This window comes from Leptonychotes weddellii, chromosome 9, assembly GCF_054177405.1.
Source record: "Leptonychotes weddellii isolate Sample4059 chromosome 9, ASM5417740v2, whole genome shotgun sequence".
In the NCBI taxonomy this organism is placed as follows: Eukaryota; Metazoa; Chordata; class Mammalia; order Carnivora; family Phocidae; genus Leptonychotes; species Leptonychotes weddellii.
In genome coordinates this window covers 31,872,507-31,893,546 of record NC_138377.1, presented here as the reverse complement: position 1 = coordinate 31,893,546, position 21,040 = coordinate 31,872,507, and the positions used below count along the sequence as shown (strand labels likewise).

Genomic DNA, 21,040 nt, shown 5'->3' with positions numbered 1-21,040 from the left:
AAGGTAAGTTACATTAAGAAAAATGCTAAGAGGTCCCCGGCATGTCCCTTACCCATCAGACTCTTCACAACTATTACTACGCTACATGCGGCCAAACGTGAGAGAAGGAACATTCGCCGCTTGGGGGTGGGGGGGTGGGGGGCGGGCGCCAGGGTCCTGGGACAGAGGTGCTGAGGAGTCTGTGCAGGGAACAGTAGCCGTTTTTGACTTGGCACTCTACACTGTGATGTCCCTGGGCCCGGGGACTGCTCTGAAAAAGGCCTGTGAGTTCCCAAGATGCCAGGCCTCTAGGGAGAGGTGCCTGGAAGACGGGCAGGATTACTGCTTCTTTTCACTTCCGTCCAGAAGTTCTGCCAAGTTTTAGAGTAAGTGCTCCTCCCCCTGTGCACCTGTTCTCCAGCTGAGACTGGGATGCAGACATACCTGCAGAGTACGAGCCCGTGTTCATACATGGAGATCACGGGAAGTAAAGTCCTGCACTGTTATAGGAAACTAGACTAAGAAAATTTCTTTGTTTCACAGATAAAACATTTATTATAGGCAAGCAAAAAGAAGAACATCCAAACTGCTTGGAATCTACCATCAACCACTCTGTTGGTGTATATCTTTCTAGAATTCCAGAAAAATTATACAGTACATTATCACTTTGTAACTTTTTGCATGTGATATATTTGGAACATCTTTAAATATACTTCATAGCATCGTTTTAAATGAGTGGTTTTCTATTGTATAATATGCCATAATTTATATAACCGGTCCCTTGCTGTTGAGCTCCAGAGTTGTTTCTAATATTTCACTGTTATAAATGGGAATGGTAAACATTCTTATAATCTGCTATTTGAATACATTTTTGCTTATTTTGTAAGATTAATTCCTAGAAATGACCCTCTATTGCCGGTCCAAAGATTAGGCATGTTTTTATGACTAGAGAAACACTATTAATATATAGTGTAACCCCAAATAATAACAATTATGATAATAATAAATTAAGAACTTGAATAATAGGAAGTTATAATTTTAAAAATAAGTTTATTTTGGGATGCCTGGGTGGCTCAGTCGGTTAAGTGTCTGCCTTCGGCTCCGGTCCTGATCCCAGGGTCCTGGGATTGAGTTCCGCATCAGTCTCCTTGCTCAGCGAGGAGCCTGCTTCTCCCTCTGACTGCCACTTTCCCTGCTCATATGCTCTCTCTATCTCTGACAAATAAGATAAAAAAGTTTATTTTGATAGTAATAAAGGTATTTATGTTCATTATAGAAACTTGCTGAAAATACAGAAAAGAGGAAAAATACCAGCAATAGATACAGCATTTAAATACCAGTTGTCATACTATGTATGATTTTGTAACTTTTTCCCTAAAAGTAAAGATTTGAGATACTGTGTTACATAACTAGACTATTTCTGAGTCCCCCCCGCCTTTTTTTGGAGGGACAGGCATTTGCAAAAGTTAATTAGCTGGCATCTTTCCATTCCTAGCTGTGACGGTTCATGTGGTGACCTGAGCAAACTCGTGCTTTGCCGTCCGGGGCGGTTCTGCACTTGCGCCCCGCCCCCCCCTCCAGCCGGCCGCTCATTGGTTGACACCGACCACTCAGCCTGCTCTTCTTGATCTCCTAGGTGTCAGAATTGGGAAGGTGGAATTGGTGGGGTGCCGGGGATGGAAGCCCACGGTGGCTATACTTTCTGTGGCCTGGCCGCACTGGTCATCCTCAAGAAGGAACGTTCCTTGAACTTGAAGAGCTTATTGGTAAGTGTCTGTTGACCCCTCTTTCTCTTGGGCCCCAGGCGCCCGGCAATGTGACTGCTCAGCCTCACAGGCTTGGGGACTGTTCGGCTGTGGGAAGGGCCTAGTGTTCCTGCCCTGAGCCCACGAACTAAATGACCTGTAATGAAGCTTTTCAACGCAGTTGTTGGGGCACTTAGCACTGTTCCAAGAAAGCGGGAGGGGCGAACGTCTGCTCTTGGTCTTGGCTCCTTTCTTCCTGCCTTTCCATCTTCCCGCTCTAACCTTTCTGTGGTGTGTTGGGCCAACTCCATAGTTGTCTTGAGTCCCTCACACATCTGGCATGAGCCAGAGTACTTTCCTCATACTTCAAGACTGTAGCTTCAGTCTCTTAAATTTGTGTGTCTTAGAACGAATCTCCTAAGAGAAAACATCATGAGAAGCGCTCTCAGGCCCTTTGAAGCCGAGCTTTTATTACTGACTGCAATATGTGAACATGTAGTAACTACATTTAAATGAGCTGGGCAGAGCAGCGTGGCTGCATTGAGCAGGTAGCCCTGGCATGTGTGTCTGGACTCTGGGCTCCTGACAAATACTGAGAGGAATTCAGGAAGCAGTCAGCTTCAGGGAGTCACTAGACTGTGCTGAAATTATCAGAGGCCTAGTGTACAAACATACACACACCCAGTGCCATCATCTTCTGGGAAGCATTTACTCCCAACCATGACCTCAAAGCAAACCAGCTGCAACTGACATTCATCTCCTCTCCCTAAGTTCAGATGTCAGCCTCTCATCGTAGGAACTGTCATGAGACCCAACATGAGCTTGCAAGAAAGTTTCTAGTATACTCTGTAGACACACGGTCAGCAGTATTTTGTCCTCATCTCTAGGAAGCCTCCTATAGTATACTTTCCTTGAAGGTTCATGCTGAAATAGCCAACTTTGTGCACTGGACTTAGAGTTTGTTAGACATTTAAAAGCCTGATCACCAATAAGGCATGAAATATGAAAGTCCCATTTCCCAGGCAGAAATAGGAATATAATTAGCAGAAGCCTCAGTTACAATGGCAGTATTCTAGATTGGAGCCCTGTCTCTACCACTTCCTAACCATGTGACCTTAGGAAATTTGTCTGTTTTAGCTTCAATTTTTTCTCCTCTATAAGGCAGAGATAACAGTTTTCTGAAGCTTAAAGGAGAGGTTAGCAGTCCGGACTCTGAAGGTTAAAGGAGAAAGAATCTATAAACCAGCCTGGCATACAGTAGGTACTCACTAAATGCCAGTGTCCTTCTCACCCAAACCACTCTCTCCCCTCCGTTTACCTGGGAGACCTAGGACCCATGCCTGAAGGATTGTATGAATTCATATAGCCAAGGGAAACAGAATAAACCCATGGGCTTAGGCATTAGAAAAAATTATTTAGTCTGACTTAAAAACCATTAGTCTGGGGGAAAAAAAACCAACCCTTAGTCTGTAGGGTAAGTAAAAATGACGAATGGTCTCCTCACTGTAGTACCTGTTTTCTCTTTCCTTGAGTGATGCTTCACCTACTTTCATTAAATGGCGTCATCCCTAAAGCACTGGCTCATTGAGACCTCACCGGGGACGTATTAGTGCCTGCACCTGCAGTCTAGTTTTTATGTCTTTCTTCTGAGAATTTGGGACTTGACTCTTATGGGTGAGTGTTGCCTTGAACAGGGATATAATCTAAACTCCACAACTGCTAACTAAAAGCAGGCTGGACGCCCCCCCCCCCCCATTCCAAAAAGGGTCCTTGGTGGCTCCTTTCAGGAACTCAGTCTAGCAAGAACCTAGGGACGAGGAGATGCCCTATTCCGCACCGTTCAGTTCTGAAAGTCCGTGGCTGGTGGCTGGAACTGCCTGGGAGGGAAATGGAGATGTTATTATCTGCTTAGCCAGTTGGTTCTGCTCATTCCTGGAGGCCAAACCCACGGCTATCTTGATCTTGGTAGCAGCACACGTTTAGGAGACTTGGAGATAAGCGGGAAGGGCAGCATCATGGGTGACTGCTAAGTGACATCAGGAGCCACTTTCCAGGGTCAGAGTGAAAGATTTTCTTCTGTTAGGCAGCCAGGTTCCCCTGGAGAAGCAGAGGGTCTAGACCGGACAGAGCCGTCATTGGTGGTTAGGATAATGGCTTCTGCTTCCAGTCCTGCAAGTGACTGGCTAAGAAACCTTGGATGGATTTCTTCAGGTGCCAAGTCAAAGTCAGGAACAGTTTGAGATCATCTGACGAGACGTAGCACAAAATTCCACTTATCTGCTTTTAATAAACTTCCCTGAGCAGGGAAAGTGGTTAGAAACGAGCCCCCGGTGGTCTTGCCTTACATTTCCTAGTTAAGCCTTGTTTACGGGGAGACACTTGCAGGTCTCCTTGCAGGCCAGCCCGGCCTCTTCATCCTGTCAGCACCAGAACCCCTCTGGAACCCGGGAAGAGGGGGTCCGTTGTCTGTTAGGCACGGAGCCGAGGTGCGTACCGGTTGCCCTGAAGGGGTCCATCTGAAGTGCTCCACACTGCGTCTGTGGCAGTGAGGGGCAGGAAGAACAGCCCACGCACTGGGACTGCTGGTGCCAAGAAGCCAGGGGATGGGACCTTCGCCTACAACTGCCCTCCCTTGTCTGTGTCATTCTCAGCAATGGGTGACCAGCCGGCAGATGCGCTTCGAAGGTGGCTTTCAGGGCCGCTGCAACAAGCTGGTGGACGGCTGCTACTCCTTCTGGCAGGCGGGGCTCCTACCCTTGCTGCACCGCGCACTGCATGCTCAAGGTGAGCCCGGGGGGGTGGGGGAGAGGGGCTGGCGGGGGCCTGGCGATGTCCCGCAGCTGCTCACCAAGTCAGGAAGCCAGAGTGCTTTTTTAGGGGGGCGGAAATGAGCTCTGTCCTGGATTTCGAGTGCCCGGTGTGGAACCTCCTGCCTTGGGCATGCACGCGCAGACCAGGATTTAACTCCAATGGTTCAGTCGTGTTACGGGTGCTGCTTCAAACTGGCTGTGGCCGGCAGGAGGTGGGTGTGCGCCCTGGGCCCCGGGGTGACTGTCACCTCAGCTGGGTGTGAAGCCACAGTTTCCAGTGCAGAGTTCTGTACCAGTCATATCAGAACTGAGAACCGACGCTCTGCACGTCACGGTCACAACAGTGATCACACAGGCACTTTCAGAAAGGGGCAGAGAAACAGAACCCGTGTGGAAAAGATCCACCATGTCTGACGGGCTTTGTAGTTGCCACCATTAGAAATGCCGCCATTAGAAATGTAGTTGCCGCCATTAGAAATATCTTAAGTTCATTGGAGAGTCCTAAATGCAAGTTTGTTCCCACCTACGCCTGGAGTGGAGAGACCTGTGTTCATTTCTGTGGAGTCTCAAATGGGAATTCCAAACCAAAGCACTTAGAGAGCAAGCAAAACTTCTGGGAGCCTTCCTTTGTTATCTCTTGAAATCTCAGGTTGCCTACGGACTCCCAAATCATCTTTATTTATTTTATGTGAGAGCAGGGTGTCCCTGAGGAAACCAGTGGGAGAGGGGAAGTCATGGCTGCCCCAGTGGGTCCTGATCTGTTCTTGGAGTGAGATCCCTTGGCCCAGAGGGAAGGTTTTCTTTGGACTTAGTAGTTGGGTAATTACTTGCTCAAATGTGGAAGATGAGATTCCTCCCTACTGCCTTGCCATCCCCCCATGCCTTTTTTTCTTCTTTGGCTGTTCTTTCGGAGCCCCTTTTCTTTAGTTTCTTCATTTCATTTGAGTTGTGGCCACTTTGGATACGGACTTGAGGTAAACAGAACCTCTGCCCTATCTTCCCATTCTCCCAGTCGTAGTCTGTCCTGAGATTCCTTGCCTGGGGCTCCAGGGCTTTCAGTCTCAGGGCGTTAAGATATATCATTCCCCTGACTCTGGAGCCTGCACTGTCTCTGGCTTGACCATTGTAATAGAGAAGTCAAGAACTCCCCAAGAGTCCAATGTTTTCAAAGCAAAAATAGCTTGGGGTTTTAGTGATTTCTTTATCTGGAACTGGTGAGGTGAAGCCCCGGGTAAAACGGTCAGCCTTTCACAAACCTGCCTCTGGGGGGGATGCGATGCAGTCCTAGTGCCGTGGCCAGGAGCATCCCGGAGAGAGCTGTTACAGGAGCGGCACCTGCCAGTGTCTTCCTGGGGGGGCTGGGGGGGGGGTGGGACGATGGGCGGCTGACATTTTGTTTATTGTAGCACACGCTCTGGAGGCCTAATCGCATGCAAAGCTTTGCCTGTGGAAAAGGTTGCCAGTGAATCTTGGGCCTTGCAGCTTTCTTCACTGCTTGGGAGAAGCCCTGGGTTGGGCTTGAAGCTCAGCCACTTCTCAGCAACAGTGATAAAGGAAAAAGGGAAATGTCTTAAGCAGTGGGCATAATACTGACATTGGGAGTCAAAAGGAGATGATGTGTAGAAAGATACTCATAATATACTATGATCAAAGGTTTCAAAGCAGTATGTATATAATTCCATTGTTTTTTAAGAGAGAGAGAGAGTGCAAGCAGTGGGGGCAGGGCAGAGGGAGAAGGAGAGAGAGAATCTTAAGCAGGTTCCATGCCCAGTGAGGAGCCCGATGGTGCTCGATCTCACGACCCTGAAATGGTGACCTGAGCCGAAATCAAGAGTCTGATGCTTAGCTGACTGAGCCAGCCAGGTGCCCCGATAATTCCATTTTTAGTGAAGAGTTGACTCCAAAAAATTACTAGAAGGTATCTGGGTTGTGAAATGACAGGTGATATTTGTTTTCTTTCTTTGTTATTTGTATCTTCTGATTTTCTACAATTAATTTGTATTTCTTGCATAAAGAAAAACAAACGTTATTTTACAAAAGAAGAGAAATTCAATAAACAAAACAAGTAGCAAGGTGGGAAAAATTACTTGCGACAAATGACAAAGGGCTAATTTCTTTAATTTGAGAGACTCCTACAAATCACTAAGAAATAGCTGGACAACCTCCCTGAAACCCAGGCAGAGGATCTGAACAGGGAGATACCAAACAGGCAGGGAAAGAACTCCTGGTGGTGTTACTTCTGCTACCACTGCCCCTCCTCCCGGGCACTCAGCCTCAGCCTGGGACTCAGCGGAGTCCTTCACTCGTATTTTCTCATTTGAGAAATGAGAACAATGTCATGAAACAGGTACTCTTGTCACCCCCGTTTTACAGATGAGGAAACGAAGAACAGCGAGGCTCAGTGACCTGCTCTATGATACCCGATCGCCACCTACGCCGGTGTGACCGCCGCAGATGGCATAAATGGAACAAAAAGATGATAGTGAAAGACATGCAAATAAAATCAGTGGGACACTGGTCGTTTTTACTGTCAGATTGCCAGAGATGAGGAAACGTTGGTGCCCAACGTTGGGAAGAGTGTGGGAAAACAGGCACTCTTGTACTGTCAGTGTGGGTGTAAACAGCTGTATTGGTTTTCGGAGGGTAGTTTGGAGACTTGTTTAAATTACTTAAACCAGGCTAGTGCACGGTCAGGAATTTACCTGCAGAGATTATTAGCAAAGGATGTGTATTGAGGTGGAGTTTAATGGCGAACAACCGAACTGCTCATGGAAAGGTTAATACAGGTTAAGCGGTTAAGCGACTGCCTTCGGCTCAGGTCATGATCTCAGGTCCTGGGATCGAGCCCCGCATCGGGCTCCCCGCTCAGCTGGGGAGTGTGCTTCTCCCTCTCCCTCTGCCCCTCCTCGCCGCTCGTGCTCTCTCTCTCAAATAAACAAAATCTTAAAAAAAAAAAAAAAAAGGTTAATAGTTAAATATATTACGATTTCTCCATACCATGGTTACATGCAATGGGCTACTATGGAAAACTCTCCGGAACCCAACATAAAGTGTAGAAAGTGTGGTCTGTGTGCACACAGGCTGAGAGTCCCACAGCTTTTCCTGGAAGCGAGCAAAACCCCTTTAACGATGGGCACCTTTGGCAGAAGGATGGGAGTTGAAGGGAGGGAGACTTATGTATTGAATTTTTTTTTCCTTCTGGACCATACTCTGCTTTTTTCTTAACCATGTGCATTCCTACTTTTATCTCAGTAAGCGACCCAATACACTTTTTTAAAGGCGATGATCCTATTGCTAGTTAAAGAGATAACAAGGGGCCGACCTCTGGCGGCACACACACCCAGTTGGACCTCACCGGCCACCTCCACACAGGTCGCTGGTGTGTGGGTGTAGAACGCAGTGGTTGAAGAGAAGAACAAATTATTAAGATTTTTAAACTATAAAATGCTGACTAAATGAGAGAGTTCTTTGGTTTCCATGGAGCTGTAGGAAAGCAGCAGGCCCGTGAGCGTGTGTTTGGATTGGCGGTTACCAGAGGCTTGAATGTTCTTGGAGGCATACTTGCAGGCCTGTTTTTGTCCACTGAAGTTGAGCTACATGTCGCTGTACCTGTCCGTTACTGTTTGGGAACACTTTTCTAAGGGAATCTTTGAGATGCAAAATGACATGATGATGGGGATTCGTAAGGTGAGGGAGAAGCATGAAGGATTTAGAAGGCTGATCCCAGGGCCGTCAGCAGCACCCTGTAATCCCGTCTGCCTTCATCTGTGATGATGTGTGGTGCTGCGCAAATTCCAAGATCCCTGGAAGCTCCTTGTCGGGTTTGTGAACTTTGAGCTTGCAGACTTCTGTAATACAACACGTCATTGACCCACTCTGTAATCTGTAATAGTAAACGTAGCAGGTTCTTTTCAAGATTCCGATTTTAGTGATAGGTGAGCACTTACCTTAAAATAATAGTCTTTTATTTCTTTTGAGATATAGAATAAAGGTATATTTTGTACAGATGTTTAATGCAGTTTAAGACATTTGCTTTTTTTTTTTTTTTAAATAACAGCTTCCTTGAGATATAATTCACATAACCATACAATTCACTTATTTAAAATATACAATTCAGTGGTTTTTAGTGTCATCACAGATTTGTGCAACCATGACCATAATCAATTTTAGAATTTTCATCACGTCCCCAAAGTCCCTGTACCTATTAAATAGGCTTCTTTAAAAAAGAAATCACAAAGGATTGATTGATTACAGCAGAGAAAAATGTATGCCTGTAGTGTTAAATGGAAAACACAAAATACAAAATGATGATAACTATATAGAAAAATGCATAGAAACAAAAAAAGACCGGAAAAAGAAAAATTAGCTTTTAATTGCTATTTACAGATTGTTTGCTATCTTTGTAGTAGCCCAGGGATCAAAGTATAAAATTAACCAAGGACTGAATGCATGTGTGGAGTTTTTAAAAACCAATTCCCATTTAAGTGCTTCTGCAAACATCTATCTGTTGGCAGTCTGTCTCTCCTCCCCACTTGATAACTATACAGCACACGGAATTCTCTGACCGTACGGATTCAGCTTCAGAGTGTAGAAGCCCAGTTGCTTGTCCCTACTTTAGTATTATTACCAGAATTGCCAGTTTCTGCTGCTACCATATTAGATGACGCAAGAATCCTGGCAGTTACTAATAATGCTTCTTAGGAAAAGTTTTTGAGCCAAGAGAAAAGTTGGAGGACGCCCTTTGGAGATAGATTAAGTTCAGGCTTAGAAAAGAGAAGGAACAGACATCACCCCTGTTGAGAGTTCCCTTAGCCAACTGGAGTCAGACATGTGCTAGAGGAAGTGTCTTAAGAAGCCCAGAGCAGTATAGGGCGCCTGGCTGGCGCAGTTGGTTAAGTGTCCGACTCTTGGTTTTGGCTCAGGTCGTGATCTCAGGGTTGTGGGATTGAGCCCCGTGTTGGGCTCCAAGCTCAGCACGGAGTCTGCTTGGGACTTTCTCTCCCTCTCCCTCTGCCCCTCTCCCGCCCCTCACATAAAGAAAATCTTAAAAGAAAAAAAAAAAAAAAGAAGAGGAGGAGGGACTTGTGGACTGCTCAGAGGTAGTAACAGGGTCAATCTGGAAGGCGGAGCTAGCCAGCTTGCTCACACCTTCAGGGATGTGGTTTCGGATGGGCACCCACTCAGCACCGCTGCTCTGACTCGGGTCGGAGGTCAGGAGAGGGACATGTCATGGGACTTGCGTGAAGGTGTTAAGTGTCCTGAGAATGTAATTTTCAAAATTAGTCCAGGAAGAATAGAGGGAAACCTTAACTGTCCCCAGTGGGTAATACAATACACAGACGCAATTGATACCGTGTTGGCTGTTTGCCTGGCATGGGCCCGCCCTGATCCTCTGCCTTCCTGCAGGCGACCCTGCTCTCAGCATGAGCCACTGGATGTTTCATCAGCAGGCCCTGCAGGAGTACATCCTCATGTGTTGCCAGTGCCCCGCCGGGGGGCTTCTGGATAAACCTGGCAAGTGAGTGCCTTCTCTGGGGGAGGGAGGGACAGGGAAGGGAGAGAGGGTGCGCCACTCAGGCCTACCCAGAGCTCTGCAGAGGTGTGTGGGGGTGGGGGGGGTCCCTTGCCATCCAGCTGCTTAGTCCTAGGGTGAAGCACCCCCGTGGGGGCACCCCTTCCAGTACCATCCTGGCACCCCTGAGCTTACATGCACTCCCCTCTCCAGGTAGGTATACAGACTGCCGGGGTGTAGCTTTTCTTTTCTCCTTTTTTTTTTTTTTTTTAAATTAAACTGATCTAAATAGAATAGGATACAGGATTTTAAAGCCCTTGAGTGTCGTAAACAGAAATTATAATCACAGCTATTACCATGTAGATTAAATATTTTTAGGCACCACAGTCAAAGAAAAGGGACATCAGATAAATCCTGTCCCCCTCGCTATTGGTCGTGGGCACACCCTGCCCCTGTCGACATCCAGGGGAGGGCCCAGCTCAAGGCTTGTCCCCAGCACTTGATCAGGAAGAATTTGACCCGTTTCTAAGCATTTTGGTAGTCTTTTGGAGAAGTATATTAATTTAGCACCAGCACCACCCTGGAAAGCCCTTTCCAGAAGACAGCTGGAGGGCCCCTGGAGGGGCCGACTCTGCAATGCCAGTTCCCGCTGTGGGGCAGGACGGAAGGACGGGGCTTTGAGAAATGCCGCCGGGTGGCAGTGGGATGTGGGGGTGCATCCTGGGCCCGGATCTCTTGTTGGAGGCTGCGCCTGTGGGGCTTTGTGGGGAGCGGAGGAGCCCCTGCTCAGAGCCACCTTGTCTGCGCAGGTCTCGGGACTTCTACCACACCTGCTACTGCCTGAGTGGCCTGTCCATAGCCCAGCACTTCGGCAGTGGGGCCATGGTGCACGATGTGGTCCTGGGTGTGCCGGAAAATGCTCTGGTAAGACGGGATGGGGGGCTTGACACCCCTTCTCCACAGGGTCCCCAGGACCGTCCACGCATCCCCTCTGCAGCCTTCCGGGAGGAGCTGGTGACTGACGAGGGAACCGCCTCAAGGCAAACGCAGGCTTCCAGGTGGGGGGATCCATCTGTGACGGAAGTTCTGTGCCTTAACCCCCCACCTCAGGACCCAGACCCTTGCCATTAGTTCATCCGAGGCAGCATGTTTCTGGAATCACCGCATGTCTGTGGGAGCCCTCGGCTGGCGTAGTGGCTCTCCAGAGGAGCTTCTGTAAGTGAGGTCCCCCCAAAACGCGCCACCACGGCGCCCTGTGTGTGCCCTCCCTAGCACTCAGCGCAGTTTGGAATGTGTGTGTTTAACTTGTTTTTGGCTGCTGCCCCCTAAAACTGGCAGCTGCACGAGGGCAGCGTGTTCGGCCCGCCTCCAGCCCTAGAGCAGCCCAGCCTCAGGAAACACCCCTGAGCCCAGACGTGAGCCTGGGACACGAGTCCATCCAGCACTGTCCGCAGCCAACAGATAATGGGGCCCGCGCAGACTGCCACGAAATAGTTCCAATAGAAGGAACACAGATGGCCAGTAGATGGATGAAAAGATGCTCAGCCTCACTGATAAGCAGGGAAAATGGAAGTAACCACCACTCAGCTTTTTCAAGTCTTAACATTTTTCCATATTTGCCTCCCACACAACCCTTCTCTCTTTGTCTCGCTCCGCCGTCCCCAGCATCACCTTGTCCTAAGTCTGACCCTCGCCATGGCTGCAGGTGTCTTTGTGCTGTCACTGTGTGTGTGTCCGTCAACAACACAGGGCAGGCTTTCGTGCCTGTTAGAGCGCGATCCACCACACCGCATACTGTGCAGTGCTTTTCTTGCTGACCATGTACTTCTGACGTTTATCTGCGTTCGTGTGTTGCTCTGGTTTATCCATTTTAACAACTATACGGCATTCCCATGTGTAAGTGTACCCCAGTTTCTCGGTTAACGTCGACATGGTTTTGGTTCGTGCTGTTGCAGACAGACTTGCAGTGTCCTTTGTGTTAGTTTGTCTAGGAGAGACTCGCTGGGTTGAAGAGAAACACTTGATCTTCACTAGACAGCGCCTACCCGTCCCCCACGTGGTTGTGTTATTTGACGCTCACGCAGTACTCAGGGTGCTGCTCCGTAGTCCGACCTTTCCTTTCTGCCATTCGATACATGGGAAGTGGTACCTCAGTTTTATTTTTGCATTTCCCTGATTACTAGTAAGCTTGAGCATCTTTTCAGAAGCTCATTGACCATTTGTGTTATGGCTTCCGTGAATTGGCTGCCATCTGCTTTCTTTCTTGCTGATTTGTAATTTTAATTGTTTGCCCTTTTCTTGTACATTTGTTGGAGTTCTCTGTGTGTTCTTTTTTTTTTTTTTAAAGATTTTATTTATTTATTTGACAGAGAGAGAGACAGCTAGAGAGGGAACACAAGCAGGGGGAGTGGGAGAGGGAGAAGCAGGCTTCCCACCGAGCAGGGAGCCCGATGCGGGGCTTGATCCCAGGACCCTGGAATCATGACCTGAGCCGAAGGCAGGCGCTTAACGACTGAGCCACCCAGGCGCCCCTCTCTGTGTGTTCTTGATAGTAATCCTGTGTCGGTGGTGTGTGTGTAGTGAATCTCTTCCATTCGTGACTTGTCTTTTCACTTTTTGTGGGTTTTTTTTGTTGTTGAATAGGAGATTTATATTTTATAGTGAATAATTTTATTGCCTTTTTGGTTTTTGAGGGTGTGGAGGGGTACTTAAGAAATCTTTTCTTACCCTGAGGTCATACATATATTTTCTTCCCAACAGTTTAAAGTTTTGCTCTTCCCATCTGGATTTTTAATTCTCCTGGAATTGATTTTTGTCTGTGGTGAGGGGGGGATATAATTTTATCTTTTTTCCATTTGGATGCCCAGTTCACCAGCACCACCACTAATGGAAGTTTACAACTTTCCTTCTGATGTGTGTCCCATGTACGTCACGTACTCAAGTTTCTATATCTGAGGTGACTCTGTTCTGTTCCTTTGGTCTGTTCGCCTGTCTGCGCTATTTTTTTTTTTTTAAAGATTTTATTTATTTATTTGAGAGAGAGTGAGAGAGTATGAGAGGGGAGAGGGTCAGAGGGAGAAGCAGACTCCCCACTCAGTGGGAAGCCCGATGTGGGACTCGATCCTGGGACTCCAGGATCACGACCTGAGCTGAAGGCAGTTGCTTAACCAACTGAGCCACCCAGGCGCCCTGTCTGCGCTATGTTAAGCAAATCTTTTTTTTTTTTTAAAGATTTTATTTATTTATTTGACAGAGAGAGACAGCGAGAGAGGGAACACAAGTAGGGGGAGTGGGAGAAGGAGAAGCAGGCTTCCCGCTGAGCAGGGAGCCTGATGCGGGGCTCAATCCCAGGACCCTGGGATCATGACCTGAGCTGAAGGCAGCCGCTTAACCGACTGAGCCACCCAGGGGCCCCGTGTTAAGCAAATCGTAAATGCAGGTAGGCAAGTCCCATCCACCTTGTTCTTTTTATTCAAATTTGCCTTGCTAGTCTCTGCTTTTTGCTTTTTACTGTGGATTTTAGGATCAGCTTATCAAGTTCCACAAAAAGCTATAATGGAATTTTTATGGGAATTTGCACTGGATTTAAGATTAATGGGAGAGAACTGACTTCTGAGGCTTTCCATTTGTGAACACAATTTTTCAGATTATCTTACACGTCCTTCAGTGGTCTTTTATCATTTTCTCCACAAAAGACTATCACATCTTTTGTTAGACTTGTACCTAGGAAATTTATAGTTTTTGTGTCTGTTGTGATTGGAATATTTTTTCCATTATATTTTGTAACTGGTTGTTACTAATGTACAGAAATGATATTTATATTTTAATTTTGTATCCAGCCACCTTGCTGAACTTGCTTAATAGTTGCAATAGTTTGTAGAATCTCTTGGATTTTCTATTTAGAATGTGATGTTATTTTAAAATGAGGACAGTTTTGCCTTTTTCTTTCTGATTCTTTTTTTTTTTTTTAAAGATATTTATTTATTTAGAGAGAGTACAAGTGGGGGGAAGGGCAGAAAGCGAGGAAGAGAGAAAATCCTCAAGCAGACCCCGGGGCTCAATCTCATGATCCTGAGATCACAGCCTAAGCCGAAACCAGGATTGGACACTCAACCAACTGAGCCACTCAGGCACCCCTTTCTTTCTGATTCTTAAAAGAGTTTTCTTTCTTTTTCCTGCCTTGGGATATTGGCTAAGACCTCCATAGAGTACTGACTGGAGACAGTCATAGGGGGCGCTCCTTATCTTGCTTCTGGTTGTAATGGGAAGGCGTCTATAATTTCACCATTACGTAGGATCCTTACTGTTTGTTTAAGATTTTATTTATTTATTTATTTGAGAGAAAGAGAGTGCACAAGCAGAGGGAGGGGCAGAGGGAAAGGGAGAAGCAGGCTTCCCGCTGAGCAGGCAGCCTGATGTGGGGCTCGACCTGAGCTGAAGGCCGACTTTAACCAACTGAGCCACCCAGGTGCCCCAGGGGGGTTTTGATAAATACTTCTGATCTGGTTAATGATGTTACTTGCCCTCTCTTCCTGGTTTGCTAGGTTGTTGTTTTGTTTCAATCATAATCTAATATTAAATTTTATTGAGTGCTTTTTCTACACCTGATTTTTCTCCTTTAATCAAATATGCTATTATTTTGTTAATAAATGTTCTGATGTTAACCTTACATTCCCAGGATCAGCCCTTCTTGGTCATAGGACAGTGTGTGTGTGTTTATTTAATACATTGCTGGATTCAGTTTGCTAATATTTTTTGGCTATTTTTATTTAGGATTTTTTGCATGATATTCATAAGAAAAACTGATCTAAAATTTTTGTTTTATTGTATTGCTCTTTCCAGTTTATATTTCAGGATAATATCTTAGCCTCATAAAATTAGATGGGTATTTTCTCTCCCTGCCACGTTCCCCGTCCCCCGCCGCCTTTCTTTTTTTAAGTCTTTGAGAACATTTGTACAGGTTAGAGATAATCTGTTTCTTGTAGGTTTGATAGCACTTGCTTGAGAAGCTGTCTAGGTCTGGTATCCTGGGGCAGGAATGATGGGAGCAGAATAATCAACTGTGTTATTGATTTAATTTATTCATGTACATTTTAAAGAACTTCTTGAGTAAATTTTGGGAAAACATACTGCTCTATAGAGTTACTTAGTTTATCTGTACTTTTATATGTTTTGGCATTAAGTCGCTCATAGTATTCTCTCTTAAAAGTTTTATAACTTAGGGGCACCTGGGTGGCTCAGTCAGTTGAGCATCTGACTCTTGATTTTGGTTCAGGTCATGATCTCAGGGTCATGAGATCGAGCCCCGTGACAGGGTCTGCACTCAAGGTGGAGTCCGCTTGGGATTCTTTCCCTCTCCCTCCCCGTCCCTCCCTGTTCGCTTGTGCTCTCTAAAATAAATAAATAAAATGTAAAAAAAAAAAAAAAAAAAAAAGTTTTAAAACCTCTCCTGCAATTCTGTCCCCTTCTTCATTCTCCCCAAATGGAAGAGTTGTGAATACTGGCCTCCAGTTGTGCTCTTAGACCAAAAGTTTCTTTTGGGTTTCTGTGATGTAGTGGAATAGAAAAGAATTTAAACATGGCCTGATACCTTTACTGCGTCATAGGGTTGTGGTCCTTTTTCCTGATTACAAATGTAAATACATGGTGATTGTTTTAATAATTGGAATATATAAAAAAGTATAATTAAGAAAATTTAAAACAATCCTATCACTGTTCCTGTTTGGGTATATGTCCAATTTTTGCCTATAAATCACATCTATAAACACATTTTCAAAAAGTTTGGGATAACGTGCATACCATTTTCCTCACTTAATACCTTATAAGCATTTGCCCATATCATTAAATATTTTGAAAGCATGTTTTTAAGTGGCTACATAATATTCCTTTGTGTCCCATGTACTATTAAATGTTTTTACTAATTCCTTGTCCGTGGACATCAGGGCTTTGTGGGCTGGATCTCCCTGGGTGTCTCTGATGAGTCCTTCTTCTTGCTCAATTCTTACAGGTGCATTTAATTTAACGGCTTCAAGGCTGTGCACATTCCCAAGGACCACTGGGGCGATTAACTGGCATCTGCCCTTCTCTTTGCAGCACCCCACTCACCCTGTGTACAATATTGGACCAGATAAGGTGATCCAGGCCACCATGCACTTTCTGCAGAAGCCAGTCCCAGGCTTTGAAGAGCACGAGGATGAGGCGCCAGCAGAGACCGCCAGCGCCTAGAAGACAAGGGCCCGTGGCTCTGTGCTCACCCACCTCCCCGGTCGGACCAAGGTGTATATGTTTCGATACCTACTGCACTCTGTGCTGCACAAGCCTTGGCCACTGTGGAGCTGTGGTCCTTTGTCCTTTCTTGTCAAACAAAACAAAACTGATGGCTCTGGGTTTGGAGAACATAGTGGCGTGGTTTTTTTAAAAATTCTTTCCACTTCCGGCAAACCAAAAATCTGTCAGCCCGCGCGGCACCTGCACCCGGCTCTGGCCCGGCCAGGGCTGCTGGGGAACAGTGCATGCCGGGCAGAAGCAGCCCCTCGCCGCCAGCTCTCCGGCCCGGACAGTTGTATTGAGATGAGTGGTGTCTACGAGTCACTGCTGCGACCCCCGCTTGCACACCACCGTCAAGTCGCCAGGAAGGTGCCCTCCCACGGGTGGAAATGAGTCTGCTCTGTGCCAAGGGGGAGGGGGGGCTTTGGTCCCATCAAAATGAATTCTCCAGAAAAAATCATGGTGGGACTTCACTAGGAGATGCCCAGGGCTGTCACCTCCCACCGCGGTCATTTGCAAGGGAAAGGAGCTGGGGGAGGGGGAGAAAGGTCTTGGGTTGTGAGCTCCTCCGCCTCCGCACCCGAGAACCGAGCCACACCTCTCCCCAGGGCCTCAGCCACCCGTGTGGTGACTTTGGCCCAGGAAGCCAGTTACGAGTGGAAAATGAACCTCCAGTTCAGTTCTGCGCCCGAGGAAGCAGCCCCGTGCCCACCCCTCCCCGACCCCATCATGTACCATGACAAACCCCTCTCGTGTCCGCAAGGCAGCACCGGCGGCCCGTGGCCATTCTGCGTGTTTCCACCTCCCGTCGGACTCCCGGCCCCCTCAAAGGTAGTGTTGTCTTCTCTCATCCCAAGTATTAACGCTACTAAGTCTTTCACCTTAATTTGACTCAGGATTTATGCACGTCCTGCCCACTCTAGGCTCACAGAAATAAAATCAAGTGCTAGATAGGCTGGGGGCCGCCCAGTGTGCTCAGCCTGTCGGGGCCTCAGCTGCACGCAGGGAACCCTTTTTGGCCAGTGGGGGCTTGAGTCGGGCCACCTGTCCGCGTGGCTGACGCGGCCTTCACGTAAGCAGCCACGGACTGCGGGCCGACGGGAGCGCGGAGGTGCAGCAGAGGCTCTTCTCAAAAACTCTGCCCTTCGCAGCCTCTAATTCCCTATTGCTTTGGCGGATGGGGCTATGTATTACCTCCTTGAAATAAAAAAGAATAACATTTTCTATGATGGCTCTCATTTGTGATTGGTACCGAGAAGATTCCCTCCGGATGTCCAGTGGTCGGCGGTATTGAAGATTGCTCCCGGATCGCCAGTCTCCTGCGTGCAAGGTTCCGGGCCCTGTGCGTTAGCGGTCACAGGGCTCTGGCTTGGGCCCCACCTTCAGACACCCGCTCCAGCCAAGGCCACAGTGGGCCTACCAGCAGGAGAAGCTGTTTCTCCCCAGCTCCCCAGAGCAATTTGGTTGACTCCCCAGGACTCTGTACACCGTGTCTCATGGTCCGTCTGTGTGTCTGTCTCCTCCATCCGACTCTGAGCAGGAACTGTGCTCCTGAGTCCTAAGGCAAGCATTCAGCAACAGGTGGGGGCGGTCGTCCTGACCGGAGGCAGGGGGCTGTCACCGGAACAGGAACAGGCCAGAATCCTGCAGGCAGCTGGCTTTCGTCGAGGGATGAGAAGAGGGTGTCCTCCTCTTGGAATATAATCCCTGCCCCTGTGCTCCCAGTGTCCTGACAACAAAGCTTGGGCCACAGAGCAGCATGGTCAGATGCATCCCCGCCGTCACTAACAAAAGGCCAAGCCCTCGCACACTGGGAGCCTCGCACGGTGGTAGCACATGGGTTGCGGTAACGGGTGTGGTTAAGAGACAGAAGGGATCGCTCTGGTATGAGCTGGCTTTATTACACCCTGGCCGCAGGGTTTGCGCCAGCCCCAGGGGTAGGTGAAGTATCTCTTGGTAGAGGAGAGAGGGGCCTTTGCTGGCATGCTTATCTCAGGGCTTCACGCTGGCATAATCATGAGACTCCCTTCCTGCTCCCAGTTGGGTCTGGAGGATTTCCTGACTTTACAGCATTCAAGTGGGTGCTAGAGATGAATTCTCAGATTTATCATGTGGGTCCTTAAGTAGAAGGCACTTGGGTAGCATTTAAGGTGGGTTACCCCAAATATTTCCCCATCAATCAAGAAATACAAAACTACCACAGATCTCTATACCCAGATGGGCCCCGGTTTCCCCCTTGGATCCATTTCAGACCCACCTTGAGCCCCATATAAGTTGGGCTACCTGCAGGAACTCTCCGGTAGCTTCAGCATCCCAACTCCGAGGGAAGGGTCATGGTCTGGGACAGGGAAGTAAATGTTCTTTATGTCTGCGGGCTATCCTAGGCTCTCTGTGGTCAGGACTACTAAAATACAAACGCTGCAGAGACCAAATATTAACAAAGATGTAGGATGTCTCTCATTCTCTGGGCTAAGTTCAGTTCGATGAAAGTTTGCTTTCCTAATGCTGATAATCAGACCTGAGGTAAACGATACAGAGGTCTATCATGGAGGGCTACTCACTGTCGCTTCCATTTGGGGACACAGGTATTCAGTTGAGGGGGAAGTATTTGCTATTTTATTAGTCTACCATCTACACCAGGGGGCAGCAAATTTTCTCTGTAAAGGGCCAAATACTAAATATTTTAAGCTTTGCAAACCACTACTCAACTTCAGTCTGCCATTGTAGTACAAACAGCCATAGACCAAGTGTGGCTGTGTTCCAATAAAACTTTATGAAAACAGGTAGTGGGCTAGATTTGGCCCAGCAGGCTATAGTTCGCCTACCCCTGATCTAGACTACATCCCATCCGTATTCATTCAGCATTCTTCCACATCTTTCATGGCTGAGATGCTTTCCCTGTAATACTAGTCTCAAATGACAAATGGGCGTGGTAAAGTTTGTATCAAATATTCCAGCCACCCACACGAGCAGTTCAGGGCATTCACTGCCTTTGAACAGGAAGGAGAACTGTGTGATTTAAAACATGGCTACAGCTTGCTTCACGCAAAGAGGAAACGTGTTGACTCACAGACAGACATCCAGGAATTAGCTTGGCTGCACAGCTTCGGTAGGTTTCTCCATCTTTCTGTATCAGCTCCAACCTCGGGCTCTCTCCACGTGAGTGTAAAATGTCAGCAGCAATAGCTCCAGACCTTATAGCCTCTCAGGGTGAAGTTCAGCAGACGAGCAACTGGCACTCTCCCGGTCTTCCTTGCTGGCAAGAGTCACTATGTGTCATTGGCTTTGATCAGGCCAAGGACCTTTCCGAGAAGCAGCCCAGTGGCCAGGAGATGAGAGTGCACCCATTGACCTAAGTCTGGATCACATGCTTCTCCCATGAGTGGGCAATGGGGTTCCATCAGAAACACACAGTCTAAGAATGGGGAAGGAATGAAGCCGCAAATGCAGATTAGGGTTGTAGCCTAAGGGAGGACACGGATGCTAGCGAGACAAATCACCATTGCTCTCTACAACCGTGGATTATTACTGAGATGGAAACCTGTGGTGGACATTGTTGGCATCCATTCCTCCCCTCCCCAACTGTGGCGGCCAATAGGCTTGTGTGGATTTGATCCCCTTCCTTTTTCCAGGTCCAGGCCCTGACTGGCCTAAGCCAATCATCTTAATCCGTCCGTCTTTGCTTCAGTAATTTGTTCAGGTTTGGCAATAACCCAAGCCGAAGCCAGTCAAATGGCTTGGCCCAGCCCCACCGATGGATGTGGGGCCAAGCACGTGGCCTAAAACAGACCAAAGAGAGAGAAGCCCTGGACATTATATGATGGAGGAAAAGCACCTCTCTCCTGTGAGGGATGGTGGAATGTGTGGCCTGGGGCTCCTACAACCATTTTCCTACCTAGAAGGAAGCCAGTCTTAGAAGCAGTACACACAGACTCCCCGACTTACTGAGAAACATGGCCAGAACCCTGATCACACCACTCCTGCAGCTTGCCTGGTCTCTGGATTTTTCAGCTATGTGAGCCAACCTGAGTTGGATTTACTATTACTTGTAACCAAAAGCATCCTAATACATACAAAACCTGATCCCATATTAGCCCCTTGGCTATCAAAGTCCTTACCTGCTGCCTGAAGGACACTGACCCCCCTCTTGCCACATCCACCCAAAGAATAACCCCTAAGAGAGTTCCTTCTGACCTACTTGCCTTGTCTCATTTGATCCTTGACTCAGCCTCATGAGGCGGGTGAGGCAGGTGTATTATCTGCATCTTACAGCTGTAGAAACAGGGCAGAGAGCTTCAGTGAATCACCCACGTTTCCGAGCTCTTGAGTGGTGGAGTCTGAACCTGACCCCAGATCCGCTGCCTCCAAGCCCATGTGTTCCCATGCCTCCAGGTGTCTAAAGGAAGGTGAGATGGGTGGTCTCAGGAATGGGGGCAGGAGCTAAACATGCATGGGTTACCTCCAGGGCTGGACGGCTGAGACCGCAAATGCTTGTCCCCATCTTTTACCAGGACAAGGACGGTGACAGCCAACAGCAGGTGCAGGCTCACCTCACCCCTCTAAGCCACCTCCCACTCTGCTGAGTCCTCAGCGTAGAGCGACGCTCCCCGCCCCAAATGGGTGCCACCCCAAGTGCGGAGTGTGACACCGCGTGACTCCCAAGCAAGGTCGTGGTGAGTCAGTCTTTCTGGGAGCAGATCACGGCCCCGAAAACAGCCCGCCCTCCG

At 47.8% G+C, this 21,040-nt stretch overlaps 1 protein-coding gene across 1 annotated transcript; it reads left to right on the top strand.

The window, feature by feature from the left end:
• The first annotated feature begins 1,576 nt into the window (after positions 1–1,576).
• Positions 1,577–17,537, top strand: FNTB (farnesyltransferase, CAAX box, subunit beta). The gene is made up of 5 exons (XM_081830377.1): positions 1,577–1,745; positions 4,376–4,508; positions 9,941–10,052; positions 10,856–10,970; positions 16,140–17,537. The coding sequence occupies exons 1-5, from the start codon at positions 1,656–1,658 to the stop codon at positions 16,269–16,271; spliced, it is 582 nt and encodes a 193-aa protein (XP_081686503.1). The 5' UTR covers positions 1,577–1,655; the 3' UTR covers positions 16,272–17,537.
• Positions 17,538–21,040: the final 3,503 nt, after the last annotated feature.